Here is an 18,890-nt window from a genome sequence, read left to right on the forward strand (position 1 = left end):
ATAGTTTAAATCCCGGCGAAATCTCAAAGCCATGACAAGTAACCTTTGATCTTTACATTGATGTTAAGATCCAAAAAATCGAATATATACCAAATATATGCGATATATATGTCTATCAAAGAAGATGTACTTGAAAGATCTCATATATGTCGAGAACGGCTGAACTGATTTCGACAGTTCTCATTAATTCAGAATGGCCTCTTGGCAGGAAAGGAAAAACGTCTAAAAAACGCATACAAATATCTCTCTGAAGATGGAAATATTGATTTTGTAACATTTTCTCATATTTTTTCAATTTTGTCATATTTTTGGCATATTTTCATTTTTAATTAAACATTTAGTAATATTTCTACAGCTAACAAAACTAAGTAGTTAGGATATCAGGATATCATATACAGATCGAATTTATGGCCCGATCCTTGCGAAATTTTGCATGGGGATAAGATGAGGGTCAGAATAGAAGCCTACCCTTTTTGGAGATGATCGCCATATATTTAGGGGTTGAAATGGACCAAAAAACTACAAAATTGTCAGGAGGTCGTAATTATCGCCCGATCCTCACGCACATTTGAATGGGGGTTACCGGACATTGCAAAAGCCAAGTAGTTTTGGATGGCCATCCAAAAATATTCAATGTGTGAAGGAGTTTGCCAACTTTTGTAGACAAAATACGAAAATGTCTACTCCAGTAACTTTTTGGAGAATTCACAAAGACAGGAAAGACGCACTTCTGACTATTTCGTTAACGCTGATTTCATTGAAGAATAAAGTCAAATGTCTGTATCTCATATAGATGCGTTTCAGTCAAAAACCAATAATTAATGTTAATATTTTGCCACTTCTGAGAGATTATAGGTCTTTGGGAAATATTGGTTCCAGATCTAGGAGGACCATTTAAGTGCAACATCTACCAATAAATTGGAAATGAGCAAATTAGTTAAAGTTGCTATTACTCGAAAATTAGAGAACGAAACCTGATGGTTTTCTTTTATTATTTGTCACAATATCTTGTGGAATTCTTTCGAGTATCTCGCCTATATAAACTGTATCGGTTATTATAGTGTTGTAGGGTATTCAACGGTCGGCCCCGCTCGACTGTAGCCTCTGTTTACTTGTTTTATAATAGTTTTAGTTATTTAAAATTTTGACCTATTGTGGGGGAGGAACCAGGAGTGAACCGATATATCCCATGTTTTGTTAATAAAATTATTGAAATATGTGAAAGACAATCAGAGTTATAATTATTCCAAATTTTGACCTCCGGTGGAAGACAAAATTTTTGGGATATGTAAAGTTTGCACAAAATTGATTGGTCCTTTATCTTTCTATCATTTTCATTGTAAATTATTTTCTTTGATTTGATATTTTGTAGAGAAGATACTAGAAAGAGTGGACCGATATTGCACATCTCCGAGTACAAGAGTCCTAGTGTGGCCAGGATCATCATCATATGAACATCATGGACCAATATGGACAATGTTTTGTAATCGTAAAACTACCGAGTACCGGTAGGTACCGTTATATATGTACCATAGGACAAGATGGACTTATATAGATAATGATATGCCACAATATTGGAATTTCTTTTCAATTTTACTTGTTTGCTCCCACATCTACCCACATGGAATACTTTCATCTGTACTATTCCAATTAAAAGATTTCCTAAAATAATCATCGCGATGAGAAAAAACATACAAACAAAATAAAAACTTTTTTCGAACATGTGTTCAAACATGCAACACTGAACGCTATGTTCGACCCCAGTTGGGGGTCGTGATGCAACCCTCACACATCACATGATAACCGTACATTTAGCCATAATTAGCTGGCGGAGCATTACTTAAAACAATGTTCGCCCAAAACAAATGGTAATAGCGTCTGGATATATTTTCCAAAACGTTTGAAATCGCGTTTTTCGTAATGTTAATTTTTTGGTTTGTTGCAAAATGTTGCAGACATTAAGATGTCTGTCTTTCATGTTAATCGAATGCAATAAGGCAATAAAGAAGCTGGTAGAAAGCCAAGACTTGTTAACTGCGAACTTAATTGAATACAATCGTGTCATTATAATGAGTTAATAGAAGTAGAGAGCCAAACACATCGCTACAAACTTATTTTTGAAAAGCATGTGCAATGTTATTTTTGGAATAATGTTTACATTGCAAGCGTTCAAAGAAATAATTAACAAGTAAGCAAAGGCTATAGTCGTGCGGGGCCGACCATGTGATACCCTACAACACTACAATATGTTAGAATCAAAATCAGGACTTTTTTCAGTTTTTGGTCCATTTCGAACCCTAAATATTGTGCGATCATCGCCAAAAGAAATAGGGTTCTATTCTGACCTTATCCCCACCTCCATTCTAAATTTCGTGAAGTCCGGGCCATAATTGTGATCTGTAGAGTGATTACAAATTAACATGGACAGACGGACGGACGGACGGACGGACATACATAGCTAGATCGACTCAGCTCGACGAGCTAGGAAGATTCATATATACTTTCCTATGTGGGAAATCAATATTTCGAGGTGTTACATAATTTTTGGCCCAATCAAACTTATAATACCCCCAACACAAAGTGTTGTAGGGTATTAATATTTTGCCTGGTTTTAAATGTATCACACATCTTACTCCAATGGCATTTCTGATATGAATTATTCGTAATTCCAACTACACAATTCTGGCTCCAACATAATTGTCTTTCTAATTTGTTTTTAATAATAGGGTTTTTATCTGATCCTCAATGGTACTTAGCAAGGTATCTCCAGTAAAACAAATCATGTGAAAGAGAGAGAGAGAGAGAGATACATCGATTAAATAATTCTGTACCTCATCTTTAGCAGTATCCGAAGTAGACCGTTTTTTTAATCTGTTAAGTGTGGGGGATACCCCACTAGATCCAATTTCGAAAAAACATGAACATTTTACATTCTTTGTACCTATAAATAGATGTAAACATAATTGAAAAATTTTCAAATCATTTGTCTAAAAGAAGCTACATGGAAAACGTTGCTCCCATCTAATGCCACTGTTCCTAAATGAACAACATGCGCCATTTCCACGAGAAGATCTCAAATAATTTTATTGCATTTTTTGACACGTGTAATGTTAAGTAGTTCAGCATTAGTCGAACATTGAATGTTAAAACTCCCATAAACATAGAAATTCTCAACTAGGCGTCAGTATTTGTTTTTTTTTTTCGTTTTCCAAAACTCAACTCTTTCCACGCGATCTCGACAACCTTCACTGCTCAACATTAACAGTTGATTGTGAAGTTCAGCAGCTGAGTGAAACTAAAAGAAATTTGCACCTTTTTCTTGTTACCACTGCTGGCAGGCGAAGATGCACTGGCAGTGGTGTTCAACACGCAAAAGGTCACCAACTGTTGTTCAACATGACAGTATCGACTGAACTGGCAACAGTAACAACGGCGACGATAGTATTTGTAGCAAACGAAGAACTTCATCCCAGCTTGTGGCTTTTATTTTGTATGTTTCATTTTCAGCTTTATTTAAATTGTTGCATGCCGATATTGCGTCGTTTCGATTGTTCTTATTGGAGTGGTATTTGGCTACTAAAGAAGAACATATATTTCTTATAGTTGTGATAATATTAAGATTTTTTCTGTAATATATACATAATAACTAACATGTTCATGTCATTTATAATTTTTCAAAATTGTTTATACTCTAGATCTAATATTGACAGACATTTAGAGAAACAAGTTAAAAAGAATCATTCGTTTTTGCCGAAAGATGTATACTCTTAGCCTATGTCCGTGTATAAGACTGATGTTCATTATGCGACGAGTCAGGCTTGAATTATATCGACTACTTTCCCCACTTTACAGGGTGAGATAAAAAACTGCAACAAAGTCAAACGCCATAGCTTTTATTTTTTTTTAATTTTATTGAATGAAAGCAAAAAATGGCGGAAAAAGTATCAAATTTTAGAATAAGTTTAGATTTGTTCGAATTGGTCAACTTTGGCACGAATTATAGCCATCAAACGGCCAATGAAACCGTAACACGCTGCCCGAACCTTGCTCTGCGGTGTTTTGGGCCATTCCCGGCGAAACGCTTGCTTGAGATGATCGACACTTTTGTATTTTTTAGTGCCAACTTTGCTTTCCAAAATACTCCATACATAATAGCCAAACGGATTGTTATCCGGAGATTTTGGTGGAACTGAAGCGTGGAACCTCATTTTGTAACCATTCTTGGGCGGCGCGTGCTCAGTGCGAAAGGCCAAGTCCCATCTTCACTTGTTGGAATGTCCAAGGTCTGCGGCCAAAATGTTTGAGTGCCCAATGCTTTAATACACCCTCCACAATATTTTCGCGATAATATTCAGCATTTTTTCTGATGCCACGGTCGATGAATACGAGGAAAGAGCGACCACTGGAGGTCAACCGAAGATGTACATTTTCAATTGACATCTTTGGCAAGTAAACATGATAATTTATTTTGTTTACAAACTGCTGGACAACGAATGATTTCTCATCGGAGTAAACCAAATTCGGCAGTTCACCACTTTCGGCCAAGCGAAGCAACTCTTTAACTCTTTTGTGTCTACTTTCTTTCGGTTGCGGTGTAAGTTCTTGCACTTTTTGGAATTTCAATGGCTTTACCCCGAGCTCAGTTTTCAATATTTGCCGAATGGAATATTGCGATATGTTCAGCTCCCGAGCCACTTTTCGGCCACTGCAAAGGAATAGCGAAATTTGAAGATAATCGGAGGCATATTTCTCACTTTATAAGACTCATGAATATTCAAAATTTCGACCGGTTGTGGGAAAGGTACCAGAAGGCGTGGTCCCATATTCAACACCTGGTATTGTGTTGATAAAAATATTGCGAAGTTACGAGTGTGAAACTAATCTGATGCTCGCTTCGTGTTTTATTTAACTTCATGGTTATTCAAAATTTTGATCCGTTGTGAGGGAGATACCAGAAGTAGTGGACCGATATATTCTAACTTCACACCAGATATTGAGTTATTAATAATGTTGGGATGTGTGAAATGCTTATTTCGAGTTTTATGAGAGCAGCAATTATTCAAATTTTTGACCCTTTAAGGGGGAGTTAAATGATGGAGTGGTATTGTCCATCTTCGCACCTGACATAGCACTGAAAATTCTTTTGGAATTTGCAAAGGATACATGAAAGGCACATTGTATGTGAAATCTTAATTAAAAATTGTCACAAAAAATGTTCAGTGTATTCACCATATAACTATAGTCCCTTAATTATGAATATTTTTAAGGTCGTAACTAAAACAATGCAGTTTTTTAATTTGATATTTGGACATGTTTTAATTTTTATGGATTTGAAGTAAACTTACTTCATACAAAATTACGTTACAAAATGGTAGAGAGTAGAAAAAAGGCCCAAATCGGACAATTCGTATGTAGATAAGTGAACTAGATGTAAATATGAAGCAATTTGAACAAATCAATTAGATGCTACGGATTTAGAAAAAATAATATCAAATCTGTAAAAACGTATGTGGACACTACAGCTACATCTGATCGGATTATAACTATTTTTTTCTATGTTCTGATATTGAAGTGAAATATTGTTATTTCCCCCTTTTATCGGATTGTGTTCAGAGGATTTTGCTGCTTAATTATCAAACTCTGAACTGTAGTTCCGACAAAACTGTTATTATCCGCATGTGTTCATCAATGGCAAGTTTTCGTTGTTTGTACGATAGCGATCTTGTTGACGATTAAATTCAATTGTATATTAAAAACAAGTAAGCAAAGACTATAGTCATACGGGACCGACCATATGATACCCTACAACACTACAATATGTTAGAACCCCCCTTATTTCCAAATCTATTTTGGAAGATTTCGTTTTTGAAATTATGTCATAGAGCACTGTCCAGATATACTACCCTTAGCTTTTTGATCAAGGGGATTTGCCCAAAATTTATGCATTCCGTTGTGTTGTTAGTTCTCGTGGTCCATTTTATAGCTAAATATAATCCAATGGTCATCCAAAATGTCCTTAACTCTCTTCTCGGGCGTGTTGTTTGGCTTCAATTGTGTGATCCGGAAATTTTTCCTGTTTTTGGTTCATTTGAGCCCCTAAATATTTTGAGATTTTTGAGATATATCATTTGCTTGTCTACGATATTTGGCTATATACGTCAACGAAATCAGCATAAAAAGCAAGAGATTCGCCTTTTGTATATTTCGGACAATGCTGGTAGTGGTTCTTTCTACCCGCTGTCCTTAACTCTTACTTACCATACCTTTGTGAAAAGGATCAGACCATAATTGCAATCTGTATATAATATCCCCAACCTGTGTTGTAAGGTGAAAAAATGTTACAAAATGTACACTTCAATGTTATAAGTCAAATTGAAACAAGTAAGCAAAGGCTACAGTCGAGCGGGGCCGACCGTTGAATACCCTACAACACAGAATTCGACAGAATTCCACAAGATATAGTGACAAATAATAAAAGAAAACAATCAGGTTTCGTTCTCTAATTTTCGAAAAATAGCAACTTAAATTAGTTTGCTCATTTCCAATTTATTGGTAGATGTTGCACTTAAATGGTCTTCCTAGATCTGGAACCAATATTACCCAAAGACCTATAACCTCTCAGAAGTGGCAAAAGATTAACATTTATTATTGGTTTTTGACTGAAACGCATCTATATGAGATACAGACATTTGACTATATTCTTCAACGAAATCAGCGTTAACGAAATAGGCAGAAGTGCGTCTTTCCTGTATTTGTGAATTCTCCAAAAAGTCACTGGAATGGACATTTTCGTATTTTGTCTACAAAAGTTGGCAAACTACTTCGCACATTGAATATTTTTGGATGGCCCTCCAAAACTGCTTGGCTTTTGCAATGACCGGTAACCCCCATTCAAATGTACATGAGGATCGGGCGATAATTACGACCTGCTGACAATTTTGCAGTTCTGTTGGTCCATCTCAACCCCTAAATATATGGCGATCATCTCCAAACAGAGTAGGCTTCTATTCTGATCCTCATCTTATCCCCATGCAAAATTTTGTAAGGATCGGGCTATAAATGCGATCTGTATGTATCCTGTATGATATCCTGATATCCTAACTACTTAGTTTTGTTAGCTGTAGAAATATTACTAAATGTTTAATTCAAAATGAAAATATTCCAAAAATATGACAAAATGAAAAAATATGAGAAAATGTTACAAATCCAATATTTTCATCTTTAGAGAGATATTTTTATTCAATTTTTTAGACGTTTTTTTTTCTGCCAAGAGGTCATTCTGAATTAATGAGAACTGTCGAAATCAGTTCAGCCGTTCTCGACATATAAGAGATCTTTCAAGCATATCTTCTTTGATAGACATATATATCGCACATATTTTGCTATATATCCGATTTGTTGGATGTTAACATCAATGTAAAGGTCAGAAGTAACCTTGTCATGGCTTTGTGATTTCGCCGGGATTTAAAATATTCACGGTTTAATGAAAAATTTTGATTTTTTTCAACACAAAAGATATGGTCTATTTTAACCGCTAAATATTATCCGATGACCACCCAAATTAGTAAGCTTCTTCCCCGCCCTAAACTCTATCTACATGCGTCGATTTGTCTATAATTGCGACCTGTATAGCTATTTTTTCAGTATTTGGTCCATTTCAACCCCTAAACATTTGGCGATCATCTCCAAGGGGTTCTATTCTGGTCCAAGCCCCACCTACACTCTAAATTTCGTGAAGATCGGGCCATAATTGCGACCTGTAGAGTGATTACAAATTAACATGGACAGACGGACAGACGGACGGACGGACATACATAGCTAGATCTACTCAGCTCGGCGAGCTAGGAAGATCCATATATACTTTCCTATGTTGGAAACCAATATTTCGAGGTGTTACATAATTTTTGGCCCAATCAAACTTATAATACCCCCAACACATAGTGTTGTAGGGTATAAAAATAACATGCGATAAAAAATATGAAAAGAAAAAAATAAGAAAAATATCACAAAATACTACAAAATCTATATTAACATCATTATTGGCATCTTCTTATGCGATTTTTTTAGATTTTATTCTCTTATGCCTGAATTCTGAATTGACAAAATTTGTCAAAAATCGGTCCAGCCATTCTTAAGATGTAAGCATTCTAACTAATGTCCCTTTACTTTCTATATACACATTGTATATATTTCGCTATATATCCGATATACTTACTATCCGATATATTACATTCGTCCATATGCGATTTCACAGGGATTACAAATATTCGCGGTTTAATGGAAAATTTGACTGTTACATAACACAAATGTTATGGTCTATTTCACTCACTTATATTACCCGGTGACCATCCAAATTGGTAGGCTTCTGCCCAGGCCTAAACTCTAGCCCCATGCTAACTTCGATGTCGATTGGTCTATAATTGCGAAGAGCATCTGCAATATCAGAATTTTTTTGTTTTTGTTCCATTTCAACCCCTAAATATTATGATATCATCTCCAAAAGCAATAGGCTTATATTCTTACCATAACCCCACCTCCATTTTAAATTTCGTGAGGATCGACCCATAATAGCGACATGTAGAGTGATTACAAATTAACATGGACAGACGGACGGACGGACATAAATAGCTAGATCGACTCAGCTCGTCGAGATAGCAAGATTGAGATATACTTGATATATATTGGGAAACCAATATTTCGAGGTGTTACATAATTTTTGGCCCAATCAAACACATAGTGTTGTAGGGTATAAAAATATCTATATTTCACTTCGATGAATTCAAATAACTCCCATTGTAAAATTTTAATATTTGTTGTTTGTAAAATTGATTATAGCTTTAGGCCGGGAATATTAAAATTATAAACATTTAGTTCTTTATAAAAGGAAGATTATTTTGCATCTAAATACAGTTCTCTAACCTTGTCAATATTATGGATATCAAATTTGTGGCAACTTTGTATTTTGTCAATCTCTTGATGAGCATTGCGTCGACACAGGTATTTATTTCTTTATTGTTAAAAAAAAATAACAATAAAATAAAACTTTTTATTCTTTGTTTTTAGTACATTCTTGATATTCTAGAAGCAACCTCGTATTCCGATAAACCACACATCCTTGATGTTAATGCGACAGCTGTACGTCTGGGCCGTGGAATTTTTGGCATTAACGTTATCCTTGACATCAAAGAAGATATAAACACAGATAATATGATTTTAGAAAGCAAAGTTTACTATAGTTCTGACGCCAGAACATTTTTTCTTTCACCATTACACACCGGACCACAAAGTCTAACCAGTGCCCTTAATAATGAATATAAAACATACCTTGAAGATTCGGTTGTTAAGTGTTGCCAAAACCTTCCTCAATTCGAAAAATTTAACTCTCCACTAACTAAGCGTTTAATTACATGTAGTAAATGTACATTTAGTACCGACATGCTGCCGTCGCCGCTTAAACTTGGCTATTACAAAATTGAGTTTCACATTTATGGCACTGTGAATGCAGGTATAACGGCAATATGTAAATTAGACACGGAATAAAACTTTTTGCAATGTTTTTCCTAAAAGTCCTACTTATACCAAAAAATTGCCTTTCCACCGCCGTTTTATGAAAAACTGAAAGGTTCTCATTTCTATTGAAAACAAATTGATCTGATATTTGCATTCACACATCTCACTGTGGGGTGAGATCCTTAAAAACGGAGATTCATTCAGGGAAGCATTCTATCGCTTTGACATTTTTCAGACATTTATATAATGCTTCGCATTAATAAGTAAAAAATCAGCTAATACAATCCATCATTTTGAAGGATCTTGCAAATTTTCCAAAAAAATTCCGGTCAAAAGAAAACCGTTATATGGGGGCTATACGAAGATGTGGTCCTGCATATACAAATATTTGTCATCAAACTTTAACAATTTCGGTGAATAATGCAGCTAATATCATCAAAATACCAAATAAAGGGAGAATGTGGGTTATATGAAGACATAGGTTGTAGCGGCCATTACAATCTTCAAACACAGTTTTGGCGAATAATGTTCTTTAAGTCAAGATAACGAATATCAGAAAGTATCGTTATATAGGGGCTATACGAAGATGTGGACCTGCTTAAACATTATTTTTATCATAGGCTGTAGTACCCATTACGAACTTAAAATACGAAATTTGAAACAATTTCGGTAAAAAATTCGCTAAAATCGTCAAAATAGCGAATATCGAGGGGTACCGTTATACGAGGGATATATGATATCGTAGAGTTCTTATTCAGGGGGTAAAGTACTCACAAAGAACTCCTTGTATAGAATTTCAGACAATTCCATTGAAAAATATGGCTAAAATCATCAGAAACATCCCGCATGACGGGGGGTACCGTTATATGGGATCTATACGGTATCGGGGAAAGATGTAGCATATCTTCGAACTTGACTTGACTGCAGAAAAAAGACTGATTCCTATTTTAATTCGTTTTGACTCTAGCCTTATTACAACAGACGGACTGACGGTCAGACGGACGGGGCTAAATCGTCTTAGAATTCTATGCTGATCAAGAATATACAGCTTGAGATAAAAAAAAAAAAAAAAAAAAAAACTGCAACAAAGTCAAGCGTCATAATTTTTAATTTTTTTATATTTGCGCTTAAGTTCTTGTAGCCAACCAAAGGTGCACATTTTCAGCTGACCCCTTTGGCAAGTAATGACGATCATTTTGGAAAACGAATGTTTTCTCATCGGTAAAGTGAAGAAGCGATTTGAACGAAACCCGCGTCGCAGTGGCCGAAAAATGTCTCGTGAGCCGAACATATCACAATATTCCCTTCGGCAAATATTGAAAAATGAGTTCAGTGTAAAGCCATTGAAATTCCAAAGAATGCAAGAAGTTACACCGCAACAGAAAGAAAATAGACTCAAAAGAGCTAAAGAGTTGCTTCACTTGGCCGAAAGTGATGAACTGCCGAATTTGGTTTTCTCTGATGAGAAAACATTCGTTACCCAGCAAATTTTAAAGAAACAAAATGGTCGTGTTTACTTGCCAAAGAGCTCAGCTGAAAATGTGCACCTTTGGTCTGGAGTATATTGGAAAGCAAAGTTTGCACTTAAAATATCAAAGTGTCATAAACCTGAAGCAAGCGCTTCGCCGAGAATGGGCCAAAATACCCCAGAGCAACATTCGGGCAGCATGTGATGGTTTCATTGGCCGTTGGAAGGCCAATGACCAAAGGTGACCAACTCGAACAAATCTAAACTTATTTTAAAATTTGATGCTATTTCCGGCATTTTTTGCCTTCATTCAATAAAATTAAAAAAAAAATTGTAAGAATTAAGTCGTTTAACATTGTTGCAGTTTTTTATCTCACTCTGTAGATGTAATCTCACCATGTAATCTTTTCACAATTTCAAACCCAATCACGAGTAACTTGAGATTTTGAGTTTTGTGCAAATAGAATCTCCCCCTGCAAAATTTTCTGGAGATACTTTCACTATTATGTATAGACAATATATAACGGCACTTCTACATTTTAGGCATTTTGAGAGTCTCACCCTGCAAAATTTTGTGAAGAGAAGACCACAAATATATGTAGGGCCTATATAGCGGTACTTCCTTATTTCAATTATTTTGATGGTTTCAGAGTTTTTACAAACTTTATTTGGTATTTTGTTTCTTAGTGGATAGAAACTTCAAAATATAGGACCTCCGCATATGACTAGGATCATCACTATACCGAATATCGGTCTATGTATCAAATACCGAACAGTTGTATGGAAATCGTTGACCAATATGTAGGACCCATTATAAAGTACAAAGTCATAATTTCACAAAAATCTATTATCTATATAGGTTTAAATCGTCAAAATACCGAACATCCGAAGGTACCGTTATATGTGCGCTATATGGAAAGCGTAGACCTAAATATTCAATGTTTTGCCACCGGAACTACAAATACCAAGTTTTACATTAATCCGTGGAAAAATGTGGCTAAAACCATAAAAATACCGAGTATTGGGAGGATATATGAAAAAGTGGACCTATATATCTAATTTTTAATACCAACCATCCTGGACACAATACAAAGTACCGTGTCAAAATTTAAAGCTGTACTCAAAAACTCAAATTATAAAGCGTTCGAATTATAACTGCCCTAAAAGCCATAACATGCATGGAAAAACGATCATGGCTGGTATGATCTACTTTACAAATATTCCAAATATTACTAAATATGCATAGTGGTGTAGGGTATCATATGGTCGACCTCGATTGACTTTTGACCTTGTCGCCACCAATGCTTAAAATTCTTATTATTATCTTATTATTAAAATTCTTATTATCATATTATTTATTAATCTTAGAAAAGGACAAAATGTCAGACTGTATACCTTATTACTAATACAAGTTAAAACATGTAAGCAAAGGCTGTAGACATACGAAGCCGACCATGTGGTACCCTACAACATGGTTCATTTTGGTTGTTTTTGTTTTTGAAAAAATGTCATACAGCCCTGCACAAATCTTAACTTTGTTTTTTGACCAGGGCATTTGCCCCTCTCTGTCGTGCTGATTGGTATTCAAAAAATCTCATATAAAAGTTGACGTCTATTATACCCTCTGAATATAATGCAATGGTCATTAAAATGTTAGACTTCTGTGTCGATTGGTTTATAATTGTGACCCTTAGAGCGACTGCAAAATCAGGAAAACTTTAATTTTTGGTCCATTTGAACTCTTAAATATGCATCTTCTAAACAACAGGCTTTTATTTTGACTCTAACCCCACCTTCATGCAAAATGTCGTGAGGTTCGGACTATAATTGCGACCTGAATAAAGTGCTCCCAACACATAATAAAACAAGTAAGCAAAGGCTACAGTCGACAAAATATTGTGACATAGTTCTCTAATTTTCGAATAATAGCAACTTAAACTAATTTGCTAATTTCCAATTTATTGGTAGATGTTGCACGTAAATGGTCTTCCTACATCAGGAACCAATATTTCCCAAAGACTTATAATCTCTCAGAAGTGGCAAAAGATTAACATTTATTATTGGTTTTGACTGAAACGCATGGGATACAGACATTTGACTATATTCTTCAACGACTACTATATTCTTCAACGAAATCAGCGTTAACGAAATAGTCAGAAGTGCGTCTTTCCTGTATTTGTGAATTCTCCAAAAAGTCACTGGAATGGACATTTTCGTATTTTGTCTACAAAAGTTGGCAAACTATTTCGCACATTGAATATTTTTGAATGGCCATCCAAAACTGCTTGGCTTTTGCAATGACCGGCAACCCCCATTCAAATGTACGTGAGGATCGGGCGATAATTACGACCTGCTGACAATTTTGCAGTTCTGTTGGTCCATCTCAACCTCCAAATATATGGCGATCATCTCCAAACAGAGTAGGCTTCTATTCTGATCATCATCTTATCCCCATGCAAAATTTCGTTAGGATCAAGCCATAAATGCGATCTGTATATGATATCCTGATATCCTAACTACTTAGTTTTGTTAGCTGTAGAAATATTACCAAATGTTTAATTCAAAATGAAAATATGTCAAAAATATGACAAAATTGAAAAAATATGAGAAAATTTTACAAAATCAATATTTTCATCTTTAGAGAGATATTTTTATGCGATTTTTTTTAGACGTTTTTTCTTTCCTGCCAAAAGACCATTCTGAATTAATGAGAACTGTCGAAATCAGTTCAGCCGTTCTCGACATATAAGAGATCTTTCAAGCATATCTTCTTTGATAGACATATATATCGTACATATTTTGCTATATATCCGTTTTTTTGGATGTAAACATCGAAGTAAAGATCAGAAGTAACCTAGTCATGGCTTTGTGATTTCGCCGGGATTTAAAATAATCACGGTGTAATGAAAAATTTTGAATTTTTTCAACACAAAATATATGGTCTACTTTACCCGCTAAACATTATCCGATGACCACCCAATTTGGTAGGCTTCTTCCCCGCCCTAAACTCTAGCTACGTGCGAAATTCCGCGTCGATTGGTTTATAATTGGAAATAGGCTTCTATTCTGACCCTAACCCCACCTTCGTGCAAAATTTCGTTAAGATCGGACCATAATTGCGACCTGTGATTACATATTAACATGGACAGACGGACAGACGGTCAGACGGACATACATAGCTGGATCGACTCAGCTCGGCGAGCTAGGAAGAACCATATACTTTAATATATGGGAAACCAATATTTCGAGGTGTTACATAAACTCTGGCCCAATCAAACTTATAATATCCCCAACACATCGTGTTGTAGGGTATAAAAATCAACGTTGCAAGTCAAATATGAATATCGCGTGCAATAAAAAGATTGACAAAAAATACTTATAGATTTTATCCTATGTAACAACAGGCCATCCCGAATCAGCAAAATTTGCTGCTTTTGATCTATTTCAACACCTAAATATAATATTGGGACCTGTAGCGTGCAAACTTTATCCGAATTCACGTTTATTGTGCACCAAATGGCTAATATAGAGCTCGAAAATATCTCTACCAAATTATATCAAGATCGGTTCTGAATTGTTGATAGCTTCCATAAATTTTTTCATCCAATTTTACGGTTACTAATTACCATACGCTTATAACTCACGAACAGCTGATCTGATTTTAACCAAATTCGGAATTGTCTCTTGGCAAAAAAGCATAAAATCCAAAAAATCGCGTAAAAATGATGAATTTTAAAACTTTTCAGTTTGACTTTTGGAATGTACAATGGTTATGTTTTATTTTGTATATTTTTTTTTTTCATTTTGACTTACTAAACAATCGACACGCCTGAAAAGAGAGCTAAGGACTGGGAAGAATTCTAGAATTTTGGATGATTGGATTATATTTAGCTGTAAAATGGACCACAACAACTAACAGCACGACGGAGTGCATAAATATTGGGCAAATGTCCCTGGTCAAAATGCTAAGAGTAATATCTGGACAGTGCTCCATGACATAATTTCCCAAAATGGATTTGGACATAAGGGGGCTTCTAACATATTGTGTTGTAGGGTATCAAATGGTCGGCACCGCACGACTATAGCCTTTGCTTACTTGTTTATTTCTGGAACTCTACTAAATAAGTGGTGTAGGGTATCATATAGTCGGCCCAGTCCGACTTTTGACCTTTTCTTACTATTTCTTTTTTTATAAATTTGGTATTACAAGTCCCTAAAACACACAAAAATATACCTCTCAAATCCTGATATCGACACTTATACACATATTTTATTATTACTTTCCAAATGGTGGAGGGTATTAAAATTCGAACTTAACTGCTTTATAACTTAATTCATATAACAACACTTTAGTTATAATAAGTATACCTTGACTGCAAATTTAAATTCATTATACTCGTTTTGAGAGACAAATTAACAATGAAAATCATAAATATGGGATCTTCGCCTTAACAAGGCAAGGCTCAAAAAATAATAACGGAATTTCATTACGAAAACTTCAATTATGTCTAATCATTCAGCATGTATCCAATCCAATAAATATATTGAAAATTCCAAAAGTGAGTCGCACATATGTTTTTACAGATGTTGCTGAAATCTCTCCTTTAACACCTCAAAGATTTTCTTTCTTTTTTTTTTTCCATATTTAATTTTTACGAATCTAAAATGAATCGCAGTGCATGTTGCGGTTAATACCTTGAACGACAATCAAGACCAATCTATTTTCCCCAACATTATAATTGTTACGTTTGGTCTTTCATATATTCTAACTACCAATTTATAATATCCGGAACGCAACACGCTGGGAAAATTAGTGGTAAGAAGTTGACAATTTTCGCATATCATATTACGAGCTGTCATTGGCGAAACAAATCGATCAAATTGCGGCGCATTAGTGCAGCATTTGTCCAGTGCATCTTTTGCATATAATTTATATTCCTTATTCATTACTTTTGTCATCGGTGTTGGCGGAATGCGAAACGGCGAAAGGGCATAGGATATGCCATTTGAACTGTAGTAGACCTGTACTTCGTAGGTTTGTAAATCGGTGTCGAAATCTTGTTTCATATTGATGAAGCCACTAAAACCAAAAACACCGCGAGAAATGCGAACTTTCCTCAAAGATGTATCCAAAATATCAGGTGTGGTCGACGAAGCATTAACGTCCACGAATTCCATATTGTACTTAAAAGATTTGAAGTGAATTTATTATAAGAACACAAAATAATAAATTTCAATAGAACTCACGGCGACAGTACAGCAGAGTAAGACGGTAAAGTACATAAATAATTGTAAAGTTATAGTCATTGCAGCTTTTGTAAATTTCCGAACAATACTCTCAAAACGTCAGTTGCAAACAGGTTGGGTTTACTCTGTGCAAAAATTAAATAAGCAATTTGGTGTATACTTATAATTTGTGCATTAGTTATAATTAACAGATAAAATCATTAAATTACAATGTTGAAAGAATTTAAACATTTAAGCACTTTTATAAATAATTATTAAAATGCATTAATGACGAATTACTGTTTTCAAATTACTTCCGCCTGCGGCTAGAAAAGGGAAATTTTGATTTCAATTTTATGGGATCATTAAAAATATGGAAGCCCAATGTTAATGCTCCAATTTTGAATTTTGGATTTGACGTTATTTGCCAAAACTTTTACAAGAAGCTAGAAACTGTATTGTGTATTTTTTAATTACTTCTTAATAACAATTACTTACATTCTTTTTGGAACCTATTTATACCCTCCACCATAGTATGGAGTTTGTCATTCCGTTTGGAACACCTCGAAATGTACATTTTAGACCCCAAAAAGTATATATGTTCTTGATCAGCATAAAATTATATGTCGATCTAGCGATGTCCGTCCGTCTGTCCGTCTGTGGACATCACTCTAGCTTCCGAACGAAATGAAGTAGCTTGATAAAATTTTATTCAAATATATATTATGTCTGCAGGACTTTTGGTATTGAAAATGGACCATGTAGGTCCACGTCTTCTTCTAGCCCCCATATAACGGTACATCCCTATATGCGGTATTTTGATGATATTAGCGACATTATTCAATGGAACTGTTTTAAAATTGATATTTGAAGTTCGTAATGGATACTACAGCCTAGGACAGAAAATTGTCTGTGCATTTCCACGTCTTCGTATAGCCCCATATAACGGTACCCCCCAATATTCGGTATTTGGATGATTTTAGCGATATGATTTACCGGAACTATTTCAAATTTAGTACTTGAAGTTCGTAATGAATACTACAGCCTATGACAGAAAATTGTCTGTGCAGGTCCAAGTCTTCGTATAGGACCCATATAACGGTAGCCCCCGATATTCGGTATTTTGATAATTTTAGCGACATTGATTGCCAGAATTGTTTCAAATTCCGCATAAAATTCTAAGACGATTTAGCGATGTCCGTCTGTCTGTCCGTCTGTCTGTCTGTCTGTCTGTCTGTCCGTCTGTCTGTCTGTCTGTCTGTCTGTCTGTTGAAATCACGATAGAGCCCACATTATTTGACGTAGACCTTTGAAATTTGGCACAAGTGTGTGTATTGTCCCTAGGATGGTTGGTATTGAAAATGAGATATATCGGTCCACGTTCTGGTATAGTCCCCATATAACGGTACCTCCCGATATTCGGTATTTTGATGATTTATGCCACATTTTTTCACGGATTTATCTGAAAATTGGTATTTGTAGGTCATGACGGGTCCCTGAGCGTGTGGCAAAACATTGCATGTATAGGTCCACGTTTTGGTATAGCCCCCATATAACGGTACCTACCGATATTCGGTATTTTGATGATTTATGCCACATTTTTTCACGGATTTGTCTGAAAATTGGTATTTGTAGGTCACAACGGGTCCCTGAGCGTGTGGCAAAACATTGCATGTATAGGTCCACGTTCTGGTATAGTCCCCATATAACGGTACCTCCCGATATTCGGTATTTTGATGATTTATGCCACATTTTTTCACTGATTTGTGTAAAAGTTGGTATTTGTGGGTCATAATGGGTCCTAGTTCGTGTGGCGAAACATTGTAATTATAGGTGCACGTGTTGGTGTAGCCCCTATATAACGGTACCTCCCGATATTCGGCATTTTAATGTTTTTTGCCACATTTCTTCTAATGTTCTTTTACCCTAGGGTGGAGGGTATTAAAAGTTTGGCCCGGCCGAACTTAATGTTTTTTTACTTGTTTTTTAAATTACTTCTTAATAAAAATTACATATATTCTTTTTGGAATCTTTTTTATACCCTCCACCTTGGAAAGGAGGGTATATTAACTTTGTCATTCCGTTTGTAACATCCTTAAATATTCGTCTTAGACCCCATAAAGTATATATATTCATAATCAGCATAAAATTCTAAGTCGATTTAACGATGTCCGTCTGTCTGTCTGTCCGTCTGTCTGTCTGTCCGTCTGTCTGTCTGTCTGTTGAAATCACGATACAGCCCACATTATTTGACGTAGAGCTCCAAAATTTAGCAGAGCTATTTGCATTGTGTCAAGGATGGTTGGTATTGAAAATGAGATATATCGGTCCACGTTCTGGTATAGTCCCCATATAACGGTACCTCCCGATATTGGGTATTTTGATGATTTATGCCACGTTTTTTCACGGATTTGTCTTAAAATTGGTATTTGTAGGTCATAGCAGGTCCATGAGCGTGTGGCAAAACATTGCATGTATGGGTCCAAAATTTGGTATAGCCCCCATATAACGGTACCTCCAGATATTCGGTAATTTGATGATTTTTGCAACATTTTTTCACGGATTTGTCTGAAAATCGGTATTTGTTGGTCATAATGGGTTCCAGCTCCGGTGGCGAAACATTGCATGTATGGGTCCATGATTTGGTATAGCCCTCATATAACGGTACCTCCCGATATTCGGTATT

General features: G+C 35.4%; 1 protein-coding gene across 1 annotated transcript; it reads right to left on the bottom strand.

The window, feature by feature from the left end:
- Window positions 1-15,646: 15,646 nt before the first annotated feature.
- Window positions 15,647-16,344, bottom strand: LOC109611921 (uncharacterized). The gene is made up of 2 exons (XM_020035364.2): window positions 16,226-16,344; window positions 15,647-16,162 (listed from the first exon to the last, which is right to left on the bottom strand). The coding sequence occupies exons 1-2, from the start codon at window positions 16,283-16,285 to the stop codon at window positions 15,686-15,688; spliced, it is 537 nt and encodes a 178-aa protein (XP_019890923.2). The 5' UTR covers window positions 16,286-16,344; the 3' UTR covers window positions 15,647-15,685.
- Between the last annotated feature and the right edge of the window lie 2,546 nt (window positions 16,345-18,890).

This window comes from Musca domestica, unplaced genomic scaffold (genome assembly GCF_030504385.1).
Source record: "Musca domestica strain aabys unplaced genomic scaffold, Musca_domestica.polishedcontigs.V.1.1 29, whole genome shotgun sequence".
NCBI lineage: Eukaryota > Metazoa > Arthropoda > Insecta > Diptera > Muscidae > Musca > Musca domestica.

What these genes read in the sequence shown, in the direction of transcription:
- LOC109611921 (XM_020035364.2), bottom strand. Translation starts at nt 16,285, where the DNA reads ATGACTATAACTTTACAATTATTTATGTACTTTACCGTCTTACTCTGC. An exon ending in TACTCTGCTGTACTGTCGCC is followed by an intron (nt 16,163 to 16,225) that starts GTGAGTTCTATT and finishes AAATCTTTTAAG; the next exon opens with TACAATATGGAATTCGTGGA.